Source organism: Globicephala melas, chromosome 19 (assembly GCF_963455315.2).
Source record: "Globicephala melas chromosome 19, mGloMel1.2, whole genome shotgun sequence".
Taxonomy (NCBI): Eukaryota; Metazoa; Chordata; class Mammalia; order Artiodactyla; family Delphinidae; genus Globicephala; species Globicephala melas.
In genome coordinates, this window is record NC_083332.1 from 617,873 (window position 1) to 637,613 (window position 19,741).

The 19,741-nt window shown below is 42.1% G+C and overlaps 1 protein-coding gene across 6 annotated transcripts; it reads right to left on the reverse strand.

Annotated features, from left to right (window-relative positions):
• Nucleotides 1–1,905: 1,905 nt before the first annotated feature.
• LOC115848036 (zinc finger protein 256-like) lies at nucleotides 1,906–17,034 on the reverse strand. Of its 6 annotated transcripts, XR_009560030.2 has the most exons (5): nucleotides 16,718–16,899; nucleotides 15,331–15,457; nucleotides 3,817–6,144; nucleotides 2,742–2,886; nucleotides 1,906–2,040 (listed from the first exon to the last, which is right to left on the reverse strand). XR_009560030.2 is itself a non-coding variant. In XM_060288900.2 (4 exons), the coding sequence occupies exons 1-3, from the start codon at nucleotides 16,748–16,750 to the stop codon at nucleotides 3,821–3,823; spliced, it is 2,484 nt and encodes an 827-aa protein (XP_060144883.1). In that variant the 5' UTR covers nucleotides 16,751–16,899; the 3' UTR covers nucleotides 1,915–2,040; nucleotides 3,817–3,820. The 6 variants fall into 6 exon arrangements, 2 of the variants coding, with proteins under 2 accessions (XP_060144883.1, XP_030704176.1); XR_009560028.2 differs by having other exon boundaries at nucleotides 2,742–6,144; nucleotides 16,718–17,034; XR_009560029.2 differs by lacking the exon at nucleotides 2,742–2,886 and having other exon boundaries at nucleotides 1,915–2,040; nucleotides 3,213–6,144.
• Between the last annotated feature and the right edge of the window lie 2,707 nt (nucleotides 17,035–19,741).

Below are 19,741 nucleotides of genomic sequence, written 5' to 3' on the forward strand. Positions count from 1 at the left end.
CATAGGTCTCCATTATCACCTCCTGGAACCAGGTCCTCTGGGCTGGGCTGTCTCTAGTCCTCCAGGATGAAGGTTACAAATAACTGAAAAAGTCAAACCTCATATTGGGATGTTAGATGGCATCAGAGGCTGTCACTCAAGTCGCTGATGAAGGTGGAGAGACCCAGCCCTGAATCACTGATTCTTGAGGGTTAAGCTCTGTGCTGTGCTCAAAGGAGAGGAAGGTGCGGCCTTTGGACATAATGCAATTACAGTTGAGAGAAAAACCTCCCATTGGGGAAGCTACTAGTAATGACAGACAAGGGCATTCCTGTGAGAACTGTGAGGGCAGGAGGTAAGTGGGGAAATGGTCATGTTGATAATTCCAACAAAGGTAACAGCAGCTGAGACTCCTTGGAACTCTGTGCGTGCCTGCCCAGGGATGAGTGCTTCACGTGCTGAGGTAAAGGGATTAAACATCCCCAGCCCTGGAGCTAGACTTAGGGGTATGAATCCAGCATCTTGAACCAGACACTTGTCCATTGTGTGACCTTGGGGAACCCACAACATCATTCTGACCCTGGATTTCCCCAGCAGTACAATAATAGTTCCCACTATCTTGGGTTGTGAGAATTAAAGAGAATATGTTCATAAAGAAACCCTGGAATCCTGGCACTGTTAGGTACTCAGTATTTTGTTACTTTTATTAATCCTCACAGGAACCAAGGTAAGCGCCTCATCACCTCCATGTCAGTCAGCAAACTGAGGCTCAGGGAGCTCTAGCAAGTTGTCCAGAGATTCCCAGGTGGGGAAACCACACTGAGAAGTCAGTACAGCCTCTGCCTCCTTGTGGGTGAGTGGGGTGGGTGGGTCAGTGGCTTCTGAGAAGCCCCATTTCTTTCCCAAATGTACCCAGGGACTTTGGGGAAAATGAGGGGTGCCTGGCCAGGGAATGTCACGGAAGGCAGAGGCTAGTGCTGCCTAGGTCCAATGAGGTTGCGGGTATAGCCACGTTTCAGCTCTTCACCTCCCACAGCTCACTGGTAGAGCCACAACTTATACCTGTTTTACAAAGGGGGAAACTGAGGCCCAGAGTGGTTGGTCATTTGCCTGTGAGTCACAATATTTTGGGATCAGGATTCAAACCCAGGCTGCCTGACCCAGGGCTTGAGGAGTCTGATTACTGCCTTATTTCCAGTCCTGCTAGGCTTTGGGACTCAAAAAACACCCTGTTCATCCTGATGCCATCTCATCTCCCTCACCAAGAGTTCCGCTCCAACCCACCAACTCCCATGATGATAGACCAGGCAAAGGGGCGAACACAACTAAGCAAGGGTTTGTGGTATTATTAAATGTCTGAACTTTAGAAAGTGATGGAGAGTACATTATTAACACAGATTAAAATTAAAAGTATATGGTATATGTTTCCATTACATTGCACATAGCATAAAAAATTGAAAAAATTAGAACATATTATTCCAGTATTAAAAACAATTATTCCATAAATTAAAAAGTCATAAAATGAGTGAAATTCCAATACAACTTGGCTGTTTCACTGTTCTTTTGTGAAAGGAAGAAAATAGCCAAAATTCACAGAATAGGCAGAAGATATGAACATTTCACTAAAGATACAGAGGTAGCAAATATGCATCTGAAGAAATTCTCATCATGAATCTTTAGGGAAATGCAAATAAAACAACAGTTAGATAGCTGGACAAACTTACAAAAAGGGTTAAAATTAAGAATGATTGGCTATAAAAAAATACAAATAATAAAAAAAAAGAAATACACATTCCCAATAAAAACACTAATATTCTGGAATGTTATCTTTTATCCCATTTATGTAGAAAGAAATATATGTACAATATAATAAAGTGACAACTTTTGTTAAAAAAAAAAAAAAAGAATGAACAAATGAAATATTCACCAGGATGTGGAAGAAATGGAGCTCTCATACACTGCTGGTAAGAATGAAAACAATGGGAATTCCCTGGCAGTCCAGTAGTTAGGACTCTGCACTTTCACTGATGAGGCCTGGTTGGGAAACTAAGATCCCGCAAGCTGTGCAGCATGGTCAGAAAAAAAAAGAAGAAAAGAAAAAGGTATAATTAGTTCAGATCACAATTTGCTAGTCTGTTTAAGTTAAGCATTCACCTACCCTATGACTCAAACTTTGCACTCTGAGTTACTGAAGATAAACATACATCCACATAAAAACTTATACACAAATGTTTGTACCAGCTTTTTTTTCCAATAGTCAAAAATTAGAAAAACCCCAAATGTCCATAAGCAAGTGAATGGATAAATAGTGGTATATTCCAATATAAGAATGTTTCTTAGAAAAAAAAAATGAGCTGCTTATATATCATTGATGACTCTCCAAGTATTTATGCAACATAAATAAAAGCAGGAAAAAGAGTAAATACTTTGATTCCCATCACATGAATTCTAGAAAGTGGAAAGTTACATATTATAAAGGAAAGTAAATCAATGGTTACTTGAAGGGGTGTGAGGGGCAAGAAGAGAGAGATTATAAAAGGTCATGAGATAAATATACAGTAACACATACAGTCATTACCATGACTACAATGATGGTTTCAGTTCCATACATATGTCAGAGCTATCTGATAACAAATAGCTTTTGAAATGCTTCAAGATAAAAAAAAAAAAAAAAAAAAACTATGTCCAACTGTTTTGGGAAAATAGGTTTGGCAATCCTACATTCATTCCACTTTGGCATGCCCTCTGGCGGTCAGTCTTACCTCAAAGACAGCAAATAGAGTGAGCAATGACTTTCCACCAGAGTCAACAGGAATGCGGCCTGGGTCACAAGAGACACATCTGTGGACTACAGATTCTCCTTTTCTCTCTTTTTTTTTTTAAAATCTGCCTGGCTCTTTGTAAGACCTGGGGAAGAGAGTTCCCTCAGCATTGCTGACATGCCCTGTGAACAAGGGAAAAAATTCATGCTGCTCCCAGAAGCAGTTGAGGTTTTCACACCGGACCCCTCCTCAGGGTGCCCTCTGAGTCTCCTAAAACTCATAGCATCCAGGCCTCAAATGAAGACAAGAAAGTCCTGCAGTCTTTCCTAGGAGGCCACGGGCAGAAATGCAAATTTGACAAAAACTAGTAAGTTAATTTCTGCCTTTGTAATGTCTCCTCTGAGGCACAGAAATTTGATACCCCCATAAAAGTTGCTCGCCCCTTCATGCCCAAATCTGTTTATAACCTACCCTATTTGGTAAATAGAATATCCAAGATTAAAGAGGACTTAAAACAGTAAGGTCTTTGTTACTGTTCTGGCAATGTTCTGGCAGATCTGAAAGCAATGGCTGGCAGTTCTTTAGCTGGTGACTCAGAAGGTATGAAACTTCATCACAAGTATCTTGAGACCAACATGTCCCTGAAAATGGTAATCCTTCTCTGGAAGCTGCCAGATGAACTCATATGATGTTCTCTGGGCCAATAGTAGGTCAGGCCCATGCCCAAGCTGGTCAGAAAGGGAATCCTAAAGGTTCAGGTTATTCCTAATTTCCTCCCAGAAATGAGAGAACAGAGTTGGCTTCCCTGAGCACACTGCAGTAGTGACTGATGCACACTGTGGGGACATGCCAGCTTATAGAGGTGAAATGGATCTGGCTACAGAAAGTGGCAGTGACATAAATCTATCAAGAGTCCTGGGTAGGTTAGAGAGTGTAACACAGTCACACATGCTTCCCACAAAACTGAAAATTATGAGGAATCTCTCTACTCCTGATGTTTGGATGCATGGGACAACTAGTGCCTCAGTTTCATCCAATGTCACTACACTGAACAAGGAAATTGTACATTTCTTACACATTTAAGGCCTTTCTCCAGTGTGAACTCGCTGGTGCTGAGAGAGGTTAGATTTTCGGCTAAAAGACTTCCCACATTCGCTGCAGTCATAAGGCTTTTCTCCTGTGTGAACTCTCTGATGATAATGAAGGGTGGAACGAGAGGTAAAAGATTTCCCACATTCACTGCACTCATAAGGCCTTTCTCCTGTGTGAACTCTCCGGTGAATTATGAGGTGAATTCTTTGGGTAAAGGACTTTCCACAGTCACTACATGCATGAGGCCTTTCTCCTGTGTGAACTCTCCGATGGCGAATCAGTATTGAGCTATTGGTAAAAGATTTCCCACAGTCACTGCACTTATAAGGCCTTTCTCCAGTGTGAACTCTCTGATGATAACCAAGGGCAGAGACAGATGTAAAAGATTTCTCACATTCACTGCACTCATAAGGCCTTTCTCCAGTGTGAACTCTCCGGTGTTTAGAGAGGTATGAATTCTGGCTAAAGGATCTCCCACAATCACTACATTCATAAGGCTTTTCTCCAGTGTGAACTCTCTGGTGTTGATTCAATTGGGAACTGTCCCTAAAAGATTTACCACATTCACTGCAGTCAAAAGGCCTTTCTCCTGTGTGAACTCTCTGATGACAACGGAGGGCAGAGCTAGAGGTAAAAGATTTCTCACATTCACTGCACTCATAAGGCCTTTCTCCAATGTGAATTTTCTGATGATAACGCAGGGCAGAACCAGAGGTAAAAGATTTCCCACATTCAATGCACTCATAAGGTCTTTCTCCTGTGTGAACTCTCTGGTGTATGTTGAGATGATTTCTTTGGGTAAAGGATTTCCCACATTCACTGCACTCATAAGGCCTTTCTCCTGTGTGAACTCTACGGTGTCGAATGAGTATCGGTCCATTGGTAAAGGATTTCCCACATTCACTGCACTCATAAGGTTTTTCTCCTGTGTGAACTCTCTGATGATAACAGAGGGCAGAACCAGAGGTAAAAGATTTCCCACATTCACTACATTCATAAGGTCTTTCTCCAGTGTGAACTCTCTGGTGTTGAGACAGGTAAGATTTGTGGCTAAAGGATTTCCCACATTCACTACACTCATAAGGCCTTTCTCCTGTGTGAACTCTTCGGTGTATAATGAGGTGATTTATTTGGGTAAAAGACTTTCCACAATCAGTACACTCATATGGCCTTTCTCCTGTGTGAATTCTCTGATGATAACGTAGGCCAGAGCTAGAGGTAAAAGACTTCCCACATTCCCCACATTTATAAGGCTTTTCTCCAGTGTGAACTCTCTGATGATAACGAAGGGCGGAGCTAGAAGTAAAGGATTTCCCACATTCACTGCACTCATAAGGCCTTTCTCCTGTGTGAACCCTCCAGTGTTCAATGAGGTCAGATTTTCGTCTAAAGGGCTTCCTACATTCAGTGCACTCATAACTCATTTCTCCAGTGTGAACTGTCTGTTGTTGAAAAAAGATGGAGCTATGGCTAAAAGATTGTGCACACTGATGGCAAATGTGGCAATCTTCTCCAGTGTGACTCCTCTGAGGATAAATGAAGACAAATTCTTGGCTAAAGGATTTCCCACATTTGCTGCACTTGTACTGCCTTGCCCCAGTATGAATTCTTCGATGTTGAATGAGGGCTGAGCTTCCCCTAAAAGATTTTCCACAGTCGCCACAGTCATAAAGCCTGTCACCAGTGTGAATTCTCTGGTGCACAACAAATGAGGATTTATACTTGAATGTTTTCCCACATTCACTGCACATAAAACACTGTCTTTCAGTGTAGACACTCTGGGCCTGAACAAGTGTGTGCTTGGGGCTGAAGGCTTTCTTGCATTCTCCCCTGGTGCAATGACTTTTTCTGCTTTGTAAAGTTTCCATGCAGTGGGTGACTGTGTTTGGCTTTTCCCCAGTGTGAATGGCCTGTTGATTCAGATGTCCTGAGGTGGCTAGGAAGTCCTCTGCAACTTTCTTGCAGGTAAAAGCCTCCCCTGACACATGGAAATTGCTGCTCTTCACAAATGAGGCCCTGTCCACACCGATTATGAACGGTTTTTCTTGCATGTGTTGCTCCTGGTGCTGCTGAGTGTCTGCACTGAAATAAAATCCTTTTGCACATGCCCTATACTTGAACAGTTTCTGGCTGTGTTGTGTTCCCTGCTGCTCAGTCAAATGGAAAATGTCTCTCAAGACTGGACCACACATCTCACAGGGGTGAGTCTTCTGGGAAGATGAAGGTTCCTTGGAAGTCCTGACCTGTGACATTACCACAGAAACATTCTGTTCAAAGGATGCCTCAACATTCTCTTCTCCACTCCAGACACCTGAATGCAAAGAAACACCGATGAGGTACACATTCACTTTATTGGAAGGGGCAACTGAACCACAAACGTGCAAATGAAACAAAAAAAGAATAGGGGAAATTATACTATGTCAGAAAAGACAGACTTTAAGTAAATAGACAAAGGAGGTCATTATATGATAAAGCAGTCAATTCATCAAGAGGATATAACAATTACAAGTATATTTGCATCCAATATTGGAACACCCGAATATATTAAGCAAATACAAACAAATCTGAAGGCAGAAAAAGACAGCAGTGAAGTAATATTAGGGGTTCAATGCCCCACTCTGAATAAGAAAACGTTGGTCTTGAACTGCACCTAAGATCAAAGGGACCTGACAGTCATGTACAAAAGATGCCATCCAACTATAGCAGAATACACATTCTTCTTCTTCTTTTTTTTTTTTTTTGCGGTATGCGGGCCTCTCACTGTTGTGGCCTATCCCGTTGCTGAGCACAGGCTCCGGACGCGCAGGCTCAGTGGCCATGGCTCACGGGCCCAGCCGCTCCGCGGCATGTGGGATCTTCCCAGACCGGGGCACGAACCTGTGTCCCCTGCATCGGCAGGCGGACTCTCAACCACTGCGCCACCAGGGAAGCCCGTTCTTAAGTACACAGAGAACACTCTCTAGGATAGATCACATGTTAGGTCACAAAACAAGTATTAACAAATTTAAAAAGATGGAAAACATATTAAATATCTTTTCCAACCACAATGGTACAAAACTAGAAATCATTAACAGGAGGAAAGCTGGGAAATTCACAAATACGTAGAATTTAAATGACACACTCCTGAATGACCTATGGGTTAAACAAGAAATGATTAAAAAAAACATATTCAAACAAATGTAAATGGAAACATAACACACGAAAACTTATGGGCTGCAGTAAAAGCAATTGTAAGAGGATAGTTTATAGCAATAAATGACTACATTAAGAAAAAAGAATGATCTCTAATAAACAATCTAACTCTATATCTCAAGGTATGAGAAAAAGAACAGACTAAGGTTAAAGTTAGCAGAAATAAAACAAATAATAAAGATCAGAGCAGAAATAAATGAAATAGAGACTAGAAAAATGACAGAAAACACCAATAAAAGTAAGAGGTTTTTAAATTTTTTTAAAAAAACTTTTTACTTTGTTTTTTGGCCACTCTGTATGGCTTTTGGGATCTTAGTTCCCTGACCAGGCATTGAACCTGGACCCCCTACAGTGGAAGTGCAGAGTCCTAACCACTGATCACCAGGGAAATCTCAACAGTTGGTTTTTTTGAAAAGATAAATCGACAAGCCTTTAGCTAGATTATGAAAAAAAGAGAGACGACTCAAAATCAGAAATGAAAGAGGAGACATAACAACTGATACTGCAGGAATACAATCAATCAGAAGAAACTAGAATGAACAATTATTTGCCAACAAATTGGATAACTCAGAAGAAATGAATAAAACTCCTATAAACATAAAACCTACCAAAATAAAATCATGAAAAAATAGGAAATATGAATTAACCTATAACTGGTAAGCAGATTGAATCACTAATAAAAAAAATCTCCCAACAAAGAAAAGCCCAGGACTAGGCAAAATCACTGGGAATTCTACTAAATATTTATTTATTTATTTATTTATTTATTTATGTTTTGCGGTATGAGGGCCTCTCACTGTTGTGGCCTCTCCCATTGTGGAGCACAGGCTCCGGACGTGCAGGCTCAGCAGCCATGGCTCATGGGCCCAGCTGCTCAATGGCAGTGTGATCCTCCCGGACCAGGGCACGAACCCGCATCCTCTGCATCAGCAGGCGGACTCTCAACCACCGTGCCATCAGGAAAGCCATCTACTAAATATTTAAAACATTAATATCAATCCTTCTCAAAGTCTTCCAAAAAATTGAAGCAGGAACACTTCCAAGTTCATTTTATGAGACCAGCATTACTCTGATATCAAAGCCATTTAAGAAGAATACAACAGAAGAAAATTACAGGTCAATATCCCTGATGAGGGTGTCCCTGGTGGCACAGTGATTAAGAATCCGCCTGCCAATGCACAGGACACAGGTTCGAGCCCTGGTCCAGGTAGATCCTACAGGCTGCGGAGCAACTAAGCCCATGTGCTCTAGAGCCTGCGAGCCACAACTACTGAACACGTGTGCTGTAACTACTGAGGCCTGCATGCCTAGAGCCCGTGCTCTGCAACAAGGGAAGCCACCACAATGAGAAGCACGTGCACCACAACAAAGAGGAGCCCCCACTCGCCACAACTAGAGAAAGCCCACACACAGCAACTAAGATCCAACAAAGCCAAAAATAAATAAATAAAATAAGTAAAAAAAAAAAAAAATCCCTGATGAATAGAGATGCAAAAATCCTCAACCAAATACTTGCAAACCAAATCCAACAGCACATTTACAGGATCATACATCACAATCAAGTAGCATTTATCCTTGGGGTGCAAAGATGGTTCAAAATCATGTGCAAATCAATAAATGTGATACACCACATTATCAGAACGAAGGATAAAAATCATAATCATATGAATAGATGCTGAAAAACCATTTTGAAAATCAATATCCATTCATGATAAAAACTCTCAACAAGTTAGGTATAGAAGGGGGACTTCCCTCGTAGTCCAGTGGTTAAGAATCCATCTTCAAACGCAGGAGACACGAGTTCAGTCCTGGGTTGGGGAACTAAGCCCATGCACTGCAACTACTCAGCCCATGCACTGCAATGACTCAGCCCATGCACCACAACTACTGAGCCCACGTGCTCTGGAGCCCACATGCCATAACTACAGAGCCTGTGCGCTGCAACCAGTGAGCCCATGCGCTCTAACTAGAGGGCCTGTAGGTCACAGCTACTGAGCCCGCACACCACAACTAGAGAGAAGCCTGTACACAACTAAAAGATCCTGCACACCACAACTAACACCAGACACAGCCAAATTAATTGTTTTTTTAAAAAAAAAGCTAGGTATAGAAGGAATGTACTTCAACATGTCTGACAAGCCCATACCTAACATCATATCGAACATTCAAAAGCTAAAAGGTTTTCCTCTAACATCAGGAACAAGACAAGGATGCCTACCCTATCCGTTTTTATTCAACATAGTACAGGAAGCCCTACCCAGAATAAGTAGAGAAGAAAAAGAAAGAAAAGGCAGTCAAATTGGACTGGAAGAAGGAAAAGTGTTTGTTTGCAGGTAACGCACTCTTATATGTAGAAACTCCCAAAATTCCACCCTAACAAATGAATTCAGTAAAGTTTCAGGATAAAAAGAACCAATATACAAATTTCAGTTGCATTTATATACACTAATTACAAACTGTCTGAATAGAAAATTAAGAAAGCAATCTTATTTTAAATAGCATCAAAAGAATAAGATACTCAGGAACAAATTTAATCTAGGGGATGAAAGATTTACATTCTGAAAATCATAAGACAACGATGGAAGAAACTAAAGAAGACATAAACAAATGGAAAGATATCCAGTATTCCTGGATTGGAAAAATTAATATTGTTAATTTTACAAAGAGCAATTTACAGATTGAAAACAATCCATATCAAAATTCCAATGACATTTTCCACAGAAATAGAATAAACAATTCTAAAATTTGTATGGAACCATGAAAAATTCCAAATAGCCAAAACAATCTTGAAAAAGGACAAATCTAGAGGCACCACACTTTCTGATTTCAAACTATTACAATTCTATGGTAATTAATACATTATGGTACTGGCATAAAAATAGACACATAGATCAACTGAACAGAATACAGAGCCCAGAAATAAACTCACGCATATGTGGTCAACTGATCTTTGATAGGCACAAGAACACACAATGGAGAAAGGACAGCTTCTTCCAAAAATTGTGATGGAAACACTGGTTATCCACAAGCAAAAAAAATGAAACTAGAGCCTTATCTCACACCACTCACAAAAATTAACTTGAATCGGATTAAAATTTTGAAACATAAACCCTGAAATTGTAAAACTTTTAGAAGAAAATACAGAGAAAAAGCTCCTTGACATTGGTGTTGGCAACGATTTTTTTTAGATAACACCCATAGCACAAGCAATGAAAGCAAAAATAAACAAGTGGGACTATATCAAATGGAAAAGCTTCTTTATAGCAAGGGAAACAAAATGAAAACACAACCTAAGGAAAAGGAGAAAATACTTGCAAAGGATTTATCTGATAAGGGGTTAATATCCAGAAAATATCAGAACTCATACAATTCAACAATAAAAAACTAAAGAATCCAATTAAAAATGGGCAAAAGGACCTGAACAGATATTTATCCAAAACATACAAATGATCAACAGGTATGTGAAAAGGTGCTCAAAATCACTAACATCAGGGAAATGCAAATCCAAACCACAATGAGATACCTCACACCTGTCTGGAACACTACTATCAAAAAGACAAGAGATACATGTTCGTGAGGATGTGAAGAAAAGGAAAACCTTCTACATTGTTGGTAGGAATGTAAATCGGTACAGCCATTAGGGAAAACTGTATGGAATTTCCTAAAAATTAAAAATAGAACTCTGGGGCTTCCCTGGTGGCGCAGTGGTTGAGAGTCCGCCTGCCGATGCAGGGGACACGGGTTCGTGCCCTGGTCTGGGAAGATCCCACATGCCGCGGGGCGGCTGGGCCCGTGATCTATGGCCACTGAGCCTGCGCGTCGGGAGCCTGTGCTCCACAACAAGAGAGGCCACAGCAGTGAGAGGCCCGTGTACCGCAAAAAAAAAAAAAAAAAAAAAAAAAAAAAATAGAACTCTGCATGGTCCAATAATCCCAATTCTGTGTCTATTTTCAGAGGAAATAAAATCTGTATCTCAAACAGGTGTTTGCACCCCCATGTTCACTGCAGCATGATCCACAATAGCCCAGGTATAAAAACAACCTAAGTACAGGCATACCTTGTTTTACTGTGCTTCACAGATAACTCATTTTCTTACAAATTGAAGGTATGCAGTAACCCTGTGTCAAGCAAGTCTACTGGCGCCATTTTTCTAACAGCATTTGCTCACGTTGTGTCTGTGAGTCACGTTTTGGTAATTTTTGTGATATTTCCAACTTTCTCATTATTGTTATACTTGTTATGGTGATCTGTGATCAGTGATCTTTGTTTTGGGGTGCCACAAACTGGACCTATAAGACAGCAGACTTAATCGATAAACACTGTATGTGTTCTGCCTGCTCTACGGACTGACAAATCTGTCTCTCTCCCTCTCCTCACGCCTCCATATTTCTTGAGTTGCAACAATACTGAAATTAGGCGAATTAATAACCCTACAATGGCCTCTAAGAGCTCAAGTAAAAGGAAGGATCACATGTCTTTCACTTTAAATCAAAAGCTAGAAATGAAAAGGTTAGTGAGGAAGGCAAGTTAAAAGCCAAGAGAGGCTGAAAGCCAGGTCCTTGGACCAAACAGTATTAACCAAGTTGTATCAATAAATGCAAAGGAAAAGTTCTTCAAGTAAATTAAAAGTGCTACTCTAGTGAACACAAAAATAATAAGAAAGCAAAATAGTCTTATTGCTGATATGGAGAAAATTTTAGTGATCTGTATCCAAGATCAAGCCAGCCACAACATTTAAGCCATTACCTTAAGCCAAAGCCTGATCCAGAGTCAGGCCCCAACTCTCTCCAATTCTGTGATGGCTGAGAGAGGTGAGAAGCTGGGGGAAAAAAAGTATGAAGCTAGCATAGGTGGGTTCATGAGATTTAAGGAAAGAAGCTGTCTCGATAACATAAAAGTACAAGGTGAAAAAAAAAAGTACACAGTGAAGCAGCAAGTGCTGATGTAGAAGCTGTACCAAAGTTATCCACATGATCTAGTTAAGATAATTAATGGACATGGCTACACTAAACAACACATTTTTAATGTAGATGAAACAGTCTTATGTTGGAAGAAGATGGCATCTAGGACTTTCACAGTTAGAGAGGAGAAGTCAATGCCTGGCTTCAAAGCTTCAAAGGACAGGCTGACTCTCTTGTTAAGGGTAATGCAGCTGGTGACTGAAAGTTGAAGCCAGTGCTCATTTATCATTCTGAAAATCTTAGGCCCTTAACAATTCTGCTAAATCTACTCTGCATATATTCTATAAATGGAACAACAAAGCCTGGATGACAGCATGTCTCCTTATAACATGATTTACTGAATATTTTAAGACTACTGTCGAGACCTACTGCTCTGAAAAAAAAATGTTCTCAAAATATTACTACTCACTGACAATGCAGCTGGTCAGCCAAGAGCTCTGGTGGAGATGTACAAGATTAATGTTCTTTTCATGCCTACTACTACAACATCTATTCTGTAGCCCATGGATCAAGTAGTTTACACTGTCAAGTCTTAAGAAATACATTTCATAAGGCTATAGCTGCCATGGATAGCAATCCTCTGATGGATCAGGGCAAAGTAAATTGAAAACCTTTTGGAAAGGACTCACTATTCTAGATGCCATTAAGAACATTTATGAATCATGGGAAGAGGTAAAACTATCAACATTAACAGGAGTTGGGAAAAAGCTGATTCCAACTCTCTAGATGACTTTGAGGGGTTCAGGATTTCAGTGGAGGAAGTAACTGCAGATGTAATGGAAAAACCAAGAGAACTAGAATTAGAAGTGCAGCTGGAAGATGACTGAATTGCTGCAATCTCAAGAGAAAACTTTAACAGATGAGGAGTTGTTTCTTATGGATGAGAAAAGAAAATGGTTTCTTGAGATGGAATGTACTCCTGGTGAAGATGCTGTGCAGATTGTTGAAATGATGACAAAGGCTTTAGAATATTACATAAACTTAGTTCATAAAGCAGCAGTAGGGTTTGAGAAGATTGACTACAATTTTGAAAGAAGTTCTACTGTGTGTTAAATGCTATCAAACAGCATCACGTGCTACAGAGAAATCATTCCTGAAAGGAAGAGTCCATTGATGTGGCAAACATCATTCTTGTCTTATTTGAAGAAATTGCCAAAGCCACCAAAACCTTCATCAACCTGATCAGTCAGCACCTTGATCAGTCAAAATTAAGGCAAGGGACTTCCCTGGTGGCACAGTTGGTTAAGAATCCACCTGCCGGGCCTCCCTGGTGATGCAGTGGTTAAGACTCTTCCTGCCAATGCAGGGGACACGGGTTCGAGCCCTGGTCTGGGAAGATCCCATATGGTACGGAGCAACTAAGCCCGTGCGCCACAACTACTGAGCCTGCGCGCTAGAGCCAGCGAGCCACAGCTACTAAGCCTGCATGTCACAACTACTGAAGCCCGTGTGCTTAGAGCCCGTTTTCCACAACAAGAGAAGCCACCCCAAACAGAAGCCTGTGCACTGCAATGAAAGAGTAGCCCCCACTTGCTGCAACAAGAGAAAGCTCACGTGCAGCAATGAAGACTCAACGCAGCCCAAAATAAATAAATAAAATTAACAAACAAACAAAAAATAGAATCCACCTGTGAAAGCAGGGGACATGGGTTCAGGCTCTGGTCCGGGAAGATCCCACGTGCCGCGGAGCAACTAAGCCCTTGTGCCACAACTACTGAGCCAGCACTCTAGACCTTGCGCGCCACAACTACTGAAGCCCATGCACCTAGAGCCTGTGCTCCACAACAAAAGAAGCCACTGCAATGAGAAGCCCCTGTACCACAATGAAGAGTAGCCACACTCGCTGTAACTAGAGAAAGCCTGCGCACAGCAACGAAGACCCAACGCAGCCATAAATAAATAAATTTATTTATTAAAAAATTTTTTTTAAATAAATTGCTCCAGCAGCAAAAAGATACAACTCAGATGATGATTAAAATTTTTTTAGCAATAAAGTATTTTTTAACTAAGCTATATATGTTGCTTTTTAAGACATAATGCTATTTCACACTTACTGGCTACTATACAGTGTAAACATAACATTTATAGGCACTGGAAAACAAAACTTTTGGTGACTTGCTTTATTGTGTTACTCACCTTATTGCGGTGGTCTGGAACCTAACCTGCAATATGCCTGTATCTGTCTACGAATGAATGGATTAATAAAGTCTGGTATTTATATGCAATGGAGTATTATTCAGCCATTAAAAAAGGAACTCATGCATTTGTGACAACAATGATGAACCTGGAGGGCATAATGCAAAGTGAAATAAGCCAAAGAAAGATAAATACTGTATGCAATCCCTTATATATGGAATCGTGGGATAAAAAACAGTTGAACCCATAGAAACAAAGAGTAGACAGGGTGCTCAGGTCTAGAGGAAATGGGAAGATGTTGGTCAGTTTTATAAGATGAATAAGCTCTGAAGAACTAATACAGCATGAAGCCTATACTTAATAATGCTGTATTGTATACTTCAAATGGGCTAACAGAGTAGATCTTAAGTGTTTTCACACACACGAAAAATGTAAATACAATTATGTGAGGTAATGGATGTGTTAATCAACTTGACTGTAGTAATCATTTCATACTGTATGTGTGTATATAAAATCATGACATTGTACACTTCCTTGTACTTTTTAATTTTTTTTTCATTTTTTGGCCACACTGCGTGGCTTGTGGGATCTCAGTTTTCTGACCATGGATTGAACCCGGGCCATGGCAGTGGAAGTGCTGAATCCTAACCACTAGACCACCAGGGAACTCCCTGTACACTTTAAATACATACAGTATTATTTGTCAATTATACCTCAATAAGCTGGAGAAAAGAAAAGAGATCTAAACACCACAAGTAGAACCATTAAGGACAGCCTTAGAAAACAGCCCATGGTCCAGGTAAGTAATGGTCATGACAATACCTTCAATTCCTGGCATATGGAGGCAGAAGGAAATGTCAGATAATAAGAAGGAACAAAACCTGGGACACAGAAGTACCATGGACCTGGACTCACCACCTGACCAGGGAAAGGGCAAGTAAGATGCAATCCATAAGCCTCACTGCAAGAATGCTGACCTCAAATCCACCCCTACGAGCATTGAGTACAGACTGTATTGGGGCTACGGGGAGAGAAGGGGGCAGTGCAAACAACCCAGCCCTACCTATCACAGCAACTACCCAGAAAGCTGGGGAAACAAGCAGTGCCCAAGGTCCATATGTGAGAAGGACAGAGCACACCTTGGAGAAAAGAGGGTTAGGCAGGATACAGAGCCTAGCCCAGGTCACTGGGGAGGGTCAGTCTCTTACCCAGTGAAGATATAAGTGCAAAGTTCTCCAGCATCACATCATGGTACAGGTGTCTCTGAGCCTCATCAAGGAGCTTCCATTCCTCCCAGGAGAAGTACAGGGCAATGTCCTCAAAGGTCACACCAACCTGTCATGAATGAGATAGATGAAACATAAACATTCTCTCTCTGAGGACCCACAATTCATCTCCTCACACATGTATTCCATGGTCATCCTCCATCAGAGCTCCCCACGTCAGGCCTCGTGCCAATGATGCCTGATCTCTCCTCACTGTGTTCAGCCCTCAGCCACAAAAGGCGGTGGCTGGGGGGATAAACGCCATCTAAACTCTGGGCCTGGCCTACAGGGCCCCATCCCTCCCCCGAAGTAATTCCCCTGAGGTCTCCCACATTGTGCCTCCAAGACACAGCAAAACATGGGCTCATCTTTACCCTTAATCCCCAACACCAGGTCCTGTGGGCCCTCAGCTCACACTTCCCCTTGATGTGCACGTCATTCAGTTGACCAAACCTCTTTCACATCTTCAGACCTCACAGTTGCACTCCCACAGCTCTACCACCTCCCTGCCCCACATCACAGGCACCTCTCTGGACTCACCCAGGTACTTGGAACATGGCATTCACAGAGTGCTTAACAAAATCAAACATGATCTGGTACAATCCCAGTTCTCTGAGGGAGCCCATAGCCAGGGAAAGCCCTGCCTGCCTTGCTTCTGATCTGTTTCAGTATTAGCCACCCAGAACCAATGAGGGACTGGGACACCCTCTCCTGCCTTACATAGGTTCCATAAGTGCCTCTTCAACCTTCAGAACCTGGGCGAAAAAGGAAGGCAACCATGGCTGGGCTCCATGTGTGCAGGACTCCCTTGTACCCTGGAACCTAGTGACCTCAGGCTGACTGACTAACCTCTGCTGTCTCTCATCAGATCCTGTGACATTGGACGAGGACTCAATTCCCTGTGCCTCTCTTTGTCACCCCCATTCCAATCCTATCCGTTCGTTCTCTGAGCAGCTTTTTGAAAACTTTTAAAGCCCTCAAATACACTGCTCTTCGTCCGTTCACAGCCCTCCGTGGCTCGCAGGTCCCTCAGAATAAAGCAACAACCTCTCTCTCTGCCGGTCCAGGCGTGATTCCACCTCACACTCTCTTTACTGCAGTCATAAGATGCACCCCAGGTTTCCCGAATCCTCCTGGCTCAGTCCGACCTCCAAGCCTTTGCACCTGTCGGTTCCTTCGCCTGTCACCCTCGCCCACGCGCCGCCCACGGCCACCTCACCGTCCTGGACAACGCGGCCTGGGCTGCGGGCACGTAAGCAGGCGCCCCGCACTCGGGGCTACAGTGTCTGGTGCCTTGTGGGCGGTGAGGGGCCGGAGGACGAGCGTTTACCTCAGGCGGGTCCCTCAGCGCCGCCGTCGCCATCGGACTCGGTGGACGGAGCGGGCCCGGGAGCTGCGGGAGATGAGGCGAGACGCGGGCACGGCGGTCACTCTCCCGGGCTTGGCGCGCGATACCCCGGGCGGCGTCGCCTAGCCTCAGACCTGCCTCTGTGTTGCGGGGACAGGCCCTCCTCTCGGATCTTCTCGGTCCAGTCACTTCGATCCTGACACAACGCTCCGGAGCGCGAACAAACCGGAGGGGAGCATAAATGACCGCCACAACGGGGTCGCCGGAAGTCCCGCCCAGACGCGCACGCGCGGGAACCCCTCATCCTGATTGGCCGTTGCTGCCTCTCGGCCCGTGCCTTCAGGGTAATGTAGTTCCCAGCGCTCCAGAGGCCGCAGCGAATCTAGTTCATAATGTTCAACAGGAGCATTGGATTTGCAGCCCCTTGAGGAATGCTGCTGGTGGTGTTCCTACCTCAAAGGAGGGAGGGGCTTTGGTCGTTGTTAAAGGCCGCGAAGAGACATTATTTCAGACTCCATTAAGCCCAGGCAGCTCCTAGAGGATAAAACTATTATTTGCGATGCTCGCAAATCTACTCATCTAAATGGCCATATCATTCCGGTCATTCGTACATAAAATGAATCCACACATAGCTAGAAACATTGTTTATTGCTCTTCAAATGCATGTGGTCTGAAGTGTTACTCAGTTTTTTAAGTTTCAGTTTGTTTGGTCAGGAAGAAGAAAAAAGAGTCCATTGAGGTCCATGACAGAAAAGCAAGTAGTGCGATGTTAGGCTGCCCTGAAGCGGATGGACAAGCAGGAGCTCTGCCTCTGGTTCCCCCAGAAAACGGTTCCCCTGCCTATGTTATCAGTCATTTTGAGGAGTAGAAGCAAAAATGAACAGGATCATCAAAAGTGGAAGAAAAATAGGAACTGCCAAACTAAACGCCCTAAATTGTATAAAAGCTAATTTTTATTTTGTGGTCTTTTTAGAATTGTTACAATTGTGTAATCCTCTCTCTATATATATATATATTTTTGTTTGTTTGTTTTTGTTTTTGTTACACAAATCAACCCATTTATTAAAGGCTAGCAAGGTTTCAAATGGTGGTGCTTCTATGGTCCTTCAATTCCTTCAGTTGTCTGATGGCAGACTTTACTGTGACAGCAGAAGTGGTGTTGTAGGCCTAACTATATTCCTTGGGTGTTGAGCTCATTTATTTGATGATGAGAAAACATTAAATGAGAATTGTGTTTGTCTGCTAGGGCTGCCATAACATTTTAATACTATTGAAACCTTGGGTAGTCATAAGTTATAAACTGTAACCTGCCTTCACCGATCAAACTCACTTTACTTTTACAAAAACTTGCGGGTACTCCCAAGCGGCAAATAGCCTAAACAATAAGATCTTTGCCCAAGTTGTGTTTTAGGAAATTGGGAATCAGCTGTGTCCAGTTTGAGCTCGAGCTGGTTAAAACTGGTTAAGACCACTGACCCTCCATCTGGGCATGTGCAAATGTCAGCTCAGTGACCTTTTGATGTCAGAGGGCCAACAGCCCACCCTCAGAACATGCTAACACTGCCGTTTTCTGAACAGGTGTCTCATGAAAAAATCTGTAGCTTACTTTTACCTGTGCAGAACAACAATCACCTTTTCTTATCTTCAATTCCCACCCCCCCACCCCCACCCCCCACCCAGCTTTATCCCATAAACATTCCTAGCCTCTCCCCTTTGGAGAGGTGAATCTGAGATTTGTCTTTGCTTCTGCTCGCTTGGCTGCCTTATGAATAAACAGTTTCTCCACTGCAAACCTCAGCGTCTCAGCGTTTGGCTTGCTGTGCATCGGGCAAATGAAACTGGTTTAGTAAGAGTATAGACTTGGTGGCTTAAAGAACAGAAATTAATTTTCTTGCAGTTCTGGATGCTGAAAGTCTAACAGGAAGGTGTCAAAAGATATAGTTTTTCCTGAGGCCTCTGTTTTGGCTTTTGGGTAGCCAACTTCTTGCTCTGTCCTCACATAGCCTTTTCTCCCCGTGTGCATACTCCTGGTGTCTATCCCTCATCTTATGAGTGATGCAATGAAATTTATATTTCAAGGCAGGACAAGAAAATTTAAACATAAAATTTTCTGCTTTGGCCTCTCTACCTCCTTAATGTGCAGTGTGCTTCTGCATTACACACTAACTAGTCTTCCTCAAAGATGGGAATGCTTTCTTGACTGCAAAGATAAATTTTTTTCCCCTTTCTTCTGATGCTAGCAATGTAACTTCTTAAAAGATTAGCATTGTTTCCCAACTCTATTGGGGGTTATGGTGACTCACTGACTGCTTTGTACATGCTTACTTGGCCTATGAACTTTGTGTAAAATGTCAGCATGTCATTTTGTTGTATGATCCTTTGTCTCATAAATGTATATCGTTGTGCCTTCAACTTCTAACAGGCCGAACAGATCTCAGACATTCTGAGACTCTGTCTCCCGGGTTATAAACCTGTTTAATTGAATAAAGTTAACTTTTTTCTTTTTGATTGTTAATTGAGTTTTTGTCAACAGAAGGAAACCAGTCTTAATGGAATACAGCCACACTCTTATAATCTCACTTATCCTTATTTACCTCTATAAATGCCCTATGTCCAAATACAGGCCCTTTGTGAGTTAGTCCTTCAACATTTGACAGGTATTATGTTAATAAATGTTAGTGGTAATAAAAGGCAAATAACTTACTACAGTTGGGAAATAAAGAGGAAAAGAGCATTCAACTTTTAAAAGTATCCTCCAATTGCCAATAGATCACAATTTCTAAAATTGACTTTCATAAAAGCGTAATTTCCAAAATATGCCTATTAAATACTGTAAATGCATCACTTCTAAGAACTACTTCAAACAAACACAAAGTTTTCAATTAAAACAAATATTAAATGATGCTAAAATGTAGAGTTTAATAAAGTAAATTTATTTGAATCGAATACTTACACTTGTTATCATATACAACACTGATTATTATCCCACCTGACTAATCCCCCACA

Coding starts and splice junctions, on each gene's coding strand:
- LOC115848036 (XM_060288900.2), bottom strand. CDS start 16,750: ATGGCGACGGCGGCGCTGAGGGACCCGCCTGAG. Junction 15,458..16,717: donor CGCTGAGGGACCCGCCTGAG/GTAAACGCTCGT, acceptor CATTCATGACAG/GTTGGTGTGACCTTTGAGGA. Junction 6,145..15,330: donor TGCACTTATATCTTCACTGG/GTAAGAGACTGA, acceptor CTTTGCATTCAG/GTGTCTGGAGTGGAGAAGAG.